This window comes from Paramormyrops kingsleyae, chromosome 8 (assembly GCF_048594095.1).
Source record: "Paramormyrops kingsleyae isolate MSU_618 chromosome 8, PKINGS_0.4, whole genome shotgun sequence".
Lineage (NCBI taxonomy): Eukaryota > Metazoa > Chordata > Actinopteri > Osteoglossiformes > Mormyridae > Paramormyrops > Paramormyrops kingsleyae.
In genome coordinates this window covers 5878071-5887364 of record NC_132804.1, presented here as the reverse complement: position 1 = coordinate 5887364, position 9294 = coordinate 5878071, and the positions used below count along the sequence as shown (strand labels likewise).

At 46.1% G+C, this 9294-nt stretch overlaps 1 protein-coding gene across 4 annotated transcripts; it reads right to left on the bottom strand.

Moving 5' to 3' along the window:
- Positions 1-274: 274 nt before the first annotated feature.
- nbl1 (NBL1, DAN family BMP antagonist) lies at positions 275-8740 on the bottom strand. 4 transcript variants are annotated; one of them, XM_023829604.2, is made up of 5 exons: positions 7314-8740; positions 5555-5689; positions 4190-4370; positions 3775-3886; positions 275-2359 (listed from the first exon to the last, which is right to left on the bottom strand). In XM_023829604.2, exons 1-5 carry the CDS (start codon positions 7663-7665, stop codon positions 2072-2074), a joined length of 1068 nt encoding a protein of 355 aa, XP_023685372.1. In that variant the 5' UTR covers positions 7666-8740; the 3' UTR covers positions 275-2071. The 4 variants fall into 4 exon arrangements, with proteins under 4 accessions (XP_023685372.1, XP_023685391.1, XP_023685381.1 ...); XM_023829623.2 differs by lacking the exon at positions 7314-8740 and adding an exon at positions 6086-6646 and having other exon boundaries at positions 5555-5705; XM_023829613.2 differs by lacking the exon at positions 7314-8740 and adding an exon at positions 6086-6646.
- Positions 8741-9294: the final 554 nt, after the last annotated feature.

Here is a 9294-nt window from a genome sequence, read left to right as displayed (position 1 = left end):
GATTGCTAGCAGAAGGCATGTGAAATTATAAGCAGAAGTGGAAAGTTCAGGTTCAGGAAGGACAAATCCGGACCAAGGTTTTGTCTCAACCAGCCAGATGAGCATAAAGAGTCACATTCACAGAGTATTGGTTGGTTGGAACAATATCTTGGTCTGGATTTATACTTTCGGGACGTGAACGATCCACTTCTGATTATAAGACAGTAAATGCTGTTAATATGATATAGCAGTGTACTGTTTTGCCTGGGACATAATAAAGTGAACTGCTACACAATAAGAGTATACACGCTGATGAAACATTTATTTTTGACTCCTGCTGCGTCTTCATTCTTGCGTTAAACAAGCAAGTTAATCCGTCTGCTACAATCAATCTACTTCTGCGTTTATCCAGCCATTATTTACGGCCCGACCCCGCTGGAGGGAACAGCTCCCCATCCGCCTGCACTTCTTCATACTTGCCAGTAGGGGCCAGCGGCAACGCGCTAAATGCTGCTCTGGCTCTGAAGCCCCTGAATCGCCGCATCCCGACAACCTGACGCCTTTCGCAGTCATTTTAATCAGCTCGGTTATTTCTTTAAGAATTCAGGTTTTTTTGTTTGATCCATAACCTTTTCTTAGCGCTGTAGAAAATCCCTTCCAGATGGTTTATTTTTATGCGTTTATGATGAAGAAAAAGAAGAAAACACTCCATAAATGACTTCAAGTTTAGATATTTCATGTGGTGAAATGGGGAACAGACAATTCAATGTGAATTTAAATGAAATCAATGTCAGATTAAAGTTGAATACATATAAACGTGATCTGCAACAACAATTTGCATTACTATGCAATCTCACTTTTCTATGTCATTTTCTGCCTTAAACGCCTTTGGTTTTATATTTATGACGCATATCTTTAATCCGGGCTATTTCTTTGCATTCTCCCATGATCTTAAAGTATTTTAATTTTACGCATTTCTTACTTGGAAATAGACTATTTCTACGTCCTATTTCCTGCTGTTTGGATTAAAATACCTCCTCTCAAATTAAAACAGGACTTCACTAACTGAAGCGGGCGCGCGCTGCTCATAAACGGTACCCCGATGTTCCCCTTCACGCCTCGTACCCATACTTGAAAGAGAGCAAAAGCATTTTTTAACTCCAATTGTACCTTAGAATATGTTAATTTTTATAAAGTTTACATGGGATCATTTAAAGAACTTAGAGTTTGATAAAATGCGTTCGTTTAGGATACTCACACCCCCATCCAGATAGCGCCAAACAGTTAAACGTTTAAAATATTAACGATTGACTTTGAAAAAAATGGGGCAGCACCATATGAAATGTTCTATGACGTAACGGCATATATAAAAATAATATGACAAATACATTTGCTGTTCCTCTTATCAATGGCAGGCGGTTTTCAAGCAATAAAATCATAAAACAACGTTACAAAGTTACTTTTTTTTAAATGTACAACAAAATGTAATCTTACCAAAATCTATGCACCACCTACACATTATGGTAGCAAATTTCTGTCAGTGAAAGGGCAGGCTGCCCACCTGCCTCAATGCTGTCTCAGACCAGCAGAAATGTTTGGGTCAGGTGAGGAGTCGCTAGTTTATTACATCTTTCGACACGTTTGCAGAGGTGAGAGTACAGACTACGCCAAAAAAGCAGGTGACTTCTGACCATTAAGACATAACTAAGGCATGTGTGTTGGGCCTATAGGGACAGAAGTGTCTGTAGGGCGTAGCTAGTAGAGCGTTTTTCCCTACATCGAGTGAAAATGAACTTTTCATACCTTAATATTTGTGTAAGTTGTGTGTGCTGACGTGTTCAGTTTCCTGCCGACACGTGAAGGCGTATGCATGTGCGTGATCGCGTGTCTGTGCGTGTGCGTGTCAGTCCGTCTATCGGGCGTGTGTAGACTGAGGCTCCGAAAGTGCTCTAGTTGTCTTGGGATATCAGAAGGAGAGCGGATGGGGAAAGGAAGGGGCGTGATAAAACACAGGTGGAGGGTGGACCGGTGGAGGAGACACAGAGGAGGGTCTATGGCGGATGCCCCACCCATCTCCCCTCACCCCCACTAACTACCCACCCGCGGGGGTGTGCATGTGCTGCCCAGCGTCCGTGTGCGTGTGGGAATGCTGGGGTTGCGCTCTGGCGTGGGAGTCGGCCAGGGCGTGAGGATGGGCGACTTCGTCATCGATTGGCGGGGAGGGCGGGGCTTCTGGGACCACCTCTGATGGGTCAAGCTGCAATAGCGCCCCCTCTTGGCCGGCCTCCTTGCTGCAGGACTGGCAGCTGCAGTGCAGGATGCGCTCCACCAGCTTGTCCACGCGGGGCACCTCCTCGTTCCCGGGACACTCCAGAGTGACCTTCAAGCAAAGGACCTTTGTCAATCTGCATGGCGATCAGTGATTGGGTTCTTGGGTGGGCTGGGTATGATGGACATGATGCAAGATCCCCTGTGTCATACGAGGCTATTCCAGTGTCCCCCAGCAGTTCAAAGGCATCTACAGTGGGTGTCTACAGTATAAGAATCCAGTGATGGACCCACTATCAGAAAAAAGTGCTAATTTGTACCTTTGACAGTACAATTACTTGTCACTGGGGCTGAACCCTCAAGGGTCTGCCAGTTATACCCTAGATGTACATAAATGTGCCTTTTAAGGTACAGAAATGGACTTTGAGGAACATATTTGTACCATTTCGGGTTTGCACCTTGGGAAACAAAACTGTACCAGAGTTCTGTCCTTTTCTCTGACAGTGCAGGACTGCAGTGCTGTGCAGTGTATACCCCTAGATTCCACGCCCCCCTCCCCCCAGGAGCCTGTCCAGGATAACTGGTTGGAAGACGCTTGGAAGGTAGGGGGTAAGTTTTGTCCAAATATTAATGAATAGCATCTGCAAGCTTTACTGTAATTCAGCTGTCTTAGACATCAGGAGGCTTTACGGTATTAATACTCCTGGATCGATCCAACCCTCTCTGACATCATCAACAGAGGAGACTTTACTGTTGCATATTACCCTTTGTCATGATACAGAGGGGATGTATACTGTTCCATAAAGCACAACTTAATAACAGCACGCAAGTTACAGCAGAGGCACCACTGAGACACACAGAGGTTACACATTGTGTAGCAAGCAGCTCTCACTGCAGAGCTACAACAGCGTTCTGAGGTCTGTCCCAAGTCGCCAGTACACGGCGAAAAAAGCCATTAGCGTCAGTCAGCATGAGAGTCAGTCAGCATGGGACATCTGTAATCATTCAGAACCCAAAAGTCACTTATCATAACAGCTGAATGCTAAGCGTGACTGGCGATTGCCTGCTCCACATGGATGCCAATCGCCAAAAAACACCAGTAAACTTCGGCCACTCCGTACCGTCTAACTTAATCATCATGGTTCACGCTCCGATTTTTCAGGTTGGCTCGAGTCACCATTTTCATATTAGTTTAAGAAAAAAAAAAAAACTAGACAGAATGTGTTTAAGAATCACATCTGTTCATGGTTAAGTCTAGTGGCAGATAAGTAAGACATCGATATGCCCCCCCGGACAGAGTCAAGGGGAGCCCAGCCCCCAGTGTCAGGGAGCACAGGGTACCAGGCAATTTACAGACACCACAGTAAATTAAATGCTTGATTTTGGATTGCAAACTCCACACACAGAGAGCCTGCAGCAGGAATGAGACTCACAGGCCACAGTGCTGTGCGATGAGCCACCATGTCAGTCACAAGGTTAGGAGGCTGTGAACACAGGTATGACACGAGACACACTGGACACACTCACCACCTCCCACTGTGTCTGTGCCGGCATGCAGGAGTCACAGTGCACCAGAGACTCCGTGGACTGTGGGAACGTGTTGGGCACACTGTAGCTGAAGCACTGACCCAGGCATGCCCTGGTGAGAGGGGTGAGTAGGGAGGGGGGGGAGGATAGTGAGACTACAGTTCAAGGTCCCATATGGGTGAACAGTGAAATAATGAAAGAAAAGTGAATATGCTATAAAGCTAAAAGACATGTAAGAAATATTGTGAGTATTATTAGTTGGTTGGCAGGTGTATTCTTCAAAAGTATTACACCATGACCACAAAAACATCAAGACGTGGGTTGGAACTGAATGAAAGTTGAGTGACTAAGTTGAGCCCAACTCAAAGGAAAACCAGGAGGGTGTGCCCGGAACCAAGGCCATCGGTGCGCGAACCTGTTTTGAATAGACTGGGGCTGGCAGCCCGTGTGCCCCACGATCTGCGTGATATTCTTGGCCTCACACCAAGCACTCTTGTCGGGGAACAGCGCCAGGCGGTTGATGTGCGGGGGCGGGGCCGCAGAGCACAAGGCCAGCAGCGCTGAGCCAATCACAGCGCACTGCCACATGACTGCACCTGGAGGGGCGGAGCCACACCGTCATCCTTAGAGACGCTCGTAACTGTGGGTGGTGGCGTTACGTCGATGCCATCTAGAAGTGCGCAAAAGCTGCTCTATCTTTAATTGACATCAGATGTCTCTAAAAGAACTAAGGTTGTTTTTTCTTCTTCTTCTTTGTGCCCAGAGTTGTTAAAAATGGAGCGCGGTCAAATTAACGCATAATTAGGACAACTAGTTCCACAGTACTCTGGGCATCTGTAGCTCTCATTGTGATGTTTCGGGTAGTCCAAACCAGTCTAGACATGCTATTTCTTTTGCAGTCTGTGCATAACACGGTAAATGCCGTTTACATTATCGATGAAAGCTTAATATAGCAATGAAGCACAATGATGAAAGTGGGCGGGGATGCAAGCTTTGTCTTAAGCGCTGCCACCCCCCCCAGTTTTTTGTCTCGTACCATCTTTTACTTTTGATGTTGTCACCTACGTAGTGTATCGTATTTTCTACTTAATTATCCAAGCGTCCATTACACAAAATAAAGATCAAGGCCGTCTTTCTGAGGGAAACAGTATTGTTGGCCCGACTTGCACGCGCTGACAGAGCCGAAAAAGTTTGCACGATACCACCTGACTCCAATAAAGTGGAGCACACTGCAAAGCCATGCGTTTCCAAAAGACTTATTTGTGTTCCCTTTAACCCTACAGTGTCTCGCATCCTACCTCGCTGACTCACGGTTGCGGCTTAAGATGGGTATTTCTCAAGTTTTTAGATAAAAGCAATATAGTCACATTGCAAAAACATTCTACAGGTAACCTATACATAACGCTTTGCCCCCACTAGAAAATATTATGATAAATTTTCAGATTATCGGTGACGCACTTCACAAATATCTCATTATTGGTGAGTGAGGCTATCGCACCCGGACAGTCAAAATGCGGTAATTAATCATAGTAAATCGATAATGAAGTAATATTCTTGTGGTTAATTTGTCTCCAAGGACATTCATAAAAAGCCTGTCAGGAAAGGTAAGTAGCCTATAGATCGACCGTGGGGAGAGGATAAACCTGGTTTGTAAGCTGACATTTTGAGAACAAATAGTAGTTCTTTCAGACAGACGGCAAAAAAGCAGAAAAGTTGGGAAGCGAGAGAAGTTTGTGGAATTCATGAGAGACGAAATTCAGAAAAGAAAATACAGACTTACGTTTTGAGAATCGTCGAGAAGTGGACAAACCGGGGGACTCTGCCTGGATTGAGCCACCCTGGCTTGGTTTACCGTCTCTCCCTCTCAGACTACCCGCCCCGCAGGAGAGCAGAAAGACGGAGAGAGAGAAAAGATCTGTGGAGAAAATAAACTGCGGATAATAATTAAATAAACAAGAAAAGCATCCACAGATGCACAAGGATACGCATTCTGGTAACTGGAATTAGGTAATTGCAGTGAAATTAGTTGTATCACACAAGAAAGACAAACATAGAGGGGAGGATGGGTGATAGATTAGGCTACCCAAGACTCTCTATCTCTTTCAATCTATAGTGACTGGGTCCCTCCCCTCGCTTTCTTTATCTCTCTCTTTTCTGTGCTGGGCTCTGTATTCCGCTTCTTCGATAAAAAAAAAAAAAAAAACGAAATCAAAAGTGAGGCTCCTTAAAAATGTGTGCTGTGCCCCCTTCCCTATTTTGGACAATTTTGTCGTGTTAAACTGTCTCACTCTCTCCCTATCTCCATTCTCACCCTTTCTCTGCTACTCCTCGTTGTCTCTGTGGGCGCTACGACGCTAGACTGGGGACCCGCAGAGTTTCAGGACGTTTTTTTTTGTTAACAAAAAAAAAAAACGAAAAAAAAGAAAAGAGTTGATTCTGGCAGGTCTGAATCTTACTTCTCGCAGAGAGCATATGGGCTCTTTCTCCTTTTTCTTAGACCTAGCTGTACCACAAAACGTAAGATGATTTTTTTTTTGCCAGGCATCTGCTTACATTAAAGCGCGACTAGTTTAATTTTCTTCGTCTACGATCTCTTCCTACCCATTCCACAAAAACCAAGTCCATAGTGTTAATGGAATCAAGCCCAATAAAATGCAGAATCAAAATTGAGTTTCCAAATTAATATCTGCATTATGTTAGGAATAACCATCCAGTAATTATGAGATCAGATAACAATCAGGTAATAACGCAGGTATCGTTTTGGGGTGGAGATGTGTGTTCCGTGTGAGTTGATTCTGACCCGTGTGTGTTCACACACTCCCCTCTTTAACGGTTCCCATGTCAGACGCCGAGGGCCTTGATTGTGTCTGTGCTCCTTCAGCTGTGCATTTTCACATGTGTTCGCCATGTGTTTCGGGTCCCTCGACCCGAATCGCTTGTCTCTTCGGCATACAGGAACCAGACGTCATCATTAAATTTAGGAGGGCAATGTAATGTAATAAGGACGTTATGTCTCCTCTCATGTCAGTGGCGTGACCCTCGTTTAAAGTACCCAGACTTATGAATTCTGGGGAAGAGAATAATGAAGGACGAGGAAAAAACGATTGAGTTAGTCACCTTTTAAGGAATATAAATCACTGCATTGTATTTGTGATCGATCACAGTTATCATGCATATCGTCGGCCATTATAAGGATTGAGATCGATTGCGTGCCGGGCTGGCCTTCCGACAGGCGTAGGTAGGTAATCTCGTTGTCCTCCCTGCTCTGCAGGTGTGCGCCATGGCTTCCGTCCACCCTCACTCACCCACTCACCCCTCTCTTCTCGTCTCGCTTTACTGCCAGACAAATAATTTTGGCAAGCAGCAGTAAAGCAACAAGAATGGAATCGACCGCTCTCTCTTTCTCTCCCCCCTTTTTTGGCAGCGTGTTAACGCGCGTACGAGGTGTCCGTGAAGTTTTCAGCGCGTGTAATGAAACGTGCGGTTGTTCGCGTGTGTGTACGCGCGTGCCTGTTGCGCTGTGCATTATAGGAACTCACCTGTTATTAATGAGAGCTGAACTCCAGCATGGGTCTGGCGTTCTGATGCATTCCACACATTCTGCAGCCCTGTGGGGGTTAGGGTGTGGGTGTGTGCATGGGTGTACGGAGGAGGGTGAGGTTTGACGGTACACCAACACACATGCTCAGAACCACTGCAGAATTCTGGGCCACGTGGGGCATGGGGGTGAGAAATGATACCAGTTGGATCCACTTTGGAAGCCAGCTCCTTCACCACCAGTGTGGCACCTGCTGCGTGAGGACAGCTGCGGGGGCATGCAGACGCATGCATGCATGCATGCATGCTCTCGCTGACCAGTAAACGCGTGCATGTGATGCCCCTCTTCACCATGGCGTTTTAGCTATAAGTAAGCATGTCATTAATTACCCCCGACACCCCAGATAGCGAGCAGATGCAGCACATGCAGCCCCGTTTCCTAGATAAGAATGCTTTGCATGCTTTTGCAAGCACAACTGCATTTAATCATCCCTGGCTCATTACACTGAGAATTACCACTAATTCCATACATACAGGAACTAAATTGTGAAACTAAACAAACCCCCCTTCAAAATACTTTGTTCCACAGCCCACCCCCCAGTTTGTGTTTAAGGGATGCAGGTGCTAGGCCTGGGTCCAGAATCGCTGCCAGAGGGAGTTTCCATCCCCCACCCCCCGAAAGTGGCTTGCTGGTAATTTTAATGACATCTGACGTCCGTTTGTCCCATGCTTACGAGAGGGTTTTCTTATTTTTCTGAGGGCCAGTATGCTAGCCACATTCTTTGGTACCAGAGAGAACAAGAGACACTAAAGAAGAAGTAAATGAGTATAGAAGCGATGATGACATCCAGGATTTCCCCAGGGTGCAAAGAAGCAAGTGTGCCGCTAAGGATTCTGGGCCCCATGAAAGCGTATTTCATTGGGCACCCAACCCAGATCAATCAGATTATGTTCCAAATTTTTTAGGGCCCCAGAAACTCAGGGGCCCCTGGAATCGTTCTAACTTTCCCTCAGTTTATGGCGCCCCTGAGAGGAAGCCAAGTAATTTTTACAAAAACACAGGATATAATTTTATGACTTTTTCCACATGAGGTGTTTCTCACCAGCCTACAGAGAAAGGCTCATAAATGAAAGCAGGTTGATGGATATAATGGCATAGTGAGTGAGTAGCATGATTAGCTCACATCTCCCCGGTTGGGGGTCCGAAACCCACCTCCAGTGTGTGCATATGTGGAGTTTGCACATGACCGCCTGTGCTGTGATAGCTGGGGATCCTACGTTGTTCACAGAGCATGAGTGTGAGCATATAGGTACCATGCAACAGATGGCATCTGACCCAGAATCCATGCCAGCTGTGTGCAAGTCAGACCAAAGAAATGGTTAGGAGATGGATGGGTGAACAAGCAGGGGTCGTTCTAAGGGCTGGAAAGCCCCTCCCCCCCCCCAGCAAAATAATAAACACAGAATAAGACACCTCTTCATTTCTGATGAAAGGGATGAAGAAAGAAAGAAAGAAAGAAAAATAAAGAAAGAAGTGCAATGGTGTTTGCTCTTAATTGGGATTCATCTTTTTATGTTTCTGGAATGTTGTATTTCAATAAACACCCCTGAAATCTAAATAAAGTCTTATTAACTCTGCATTAAACTATGGATTATAAATGCCACAGGAAGCCTATAGACCCACACAGGTTGTGGAGGAGATTCAGGGTGCTGCTGGCCCCAGATCCTTCACCATGCTTCCGCGGAATGAGACCAGAGACTGGAAGGCATGCTGGCAATCGGAGGAGTGCGAGCGGAGTCCGACTGCTGAGGCAAACACCACAGGCAGAGAGACGAGGGAGCGGACCCAGAGCTTTCGAATCTGAACCCTGCTGCCCCCCCCCCCCCAAAAAAAGACAGCTTCACACATTAGTCATGTCAAGCACGCGATCCCAAAGTCGCACCACCCCTCCCCCACTGAGCCACACTTGTGCAGACACCTCC

Bases quoted from the DNA above. Each gene is read 5' to 3' on its own strand.
- nbl1 (XM_023829604.2), bottom strand. From the start codon at position 7,665: ATGGTGAAGAGGGGCATCACATGCACGCGTTTACTGGTCAGCGAGAGC. The intron at 5,690-7,313 runs GTGAGTTCCTAT...TTTTCTCCACAG, and splicing joins TCAGCTCTCATTAATAACAG to ATCTTTTCTCTCTCTCCGTC. The intron at 2,360-3,774 runs GTGAGTGTGTCC...CTTTGCTTGAAG, and splicing joins CACAGACACAGTGGGAGGTG to GTCACTCTGGAGTGTCCCGG.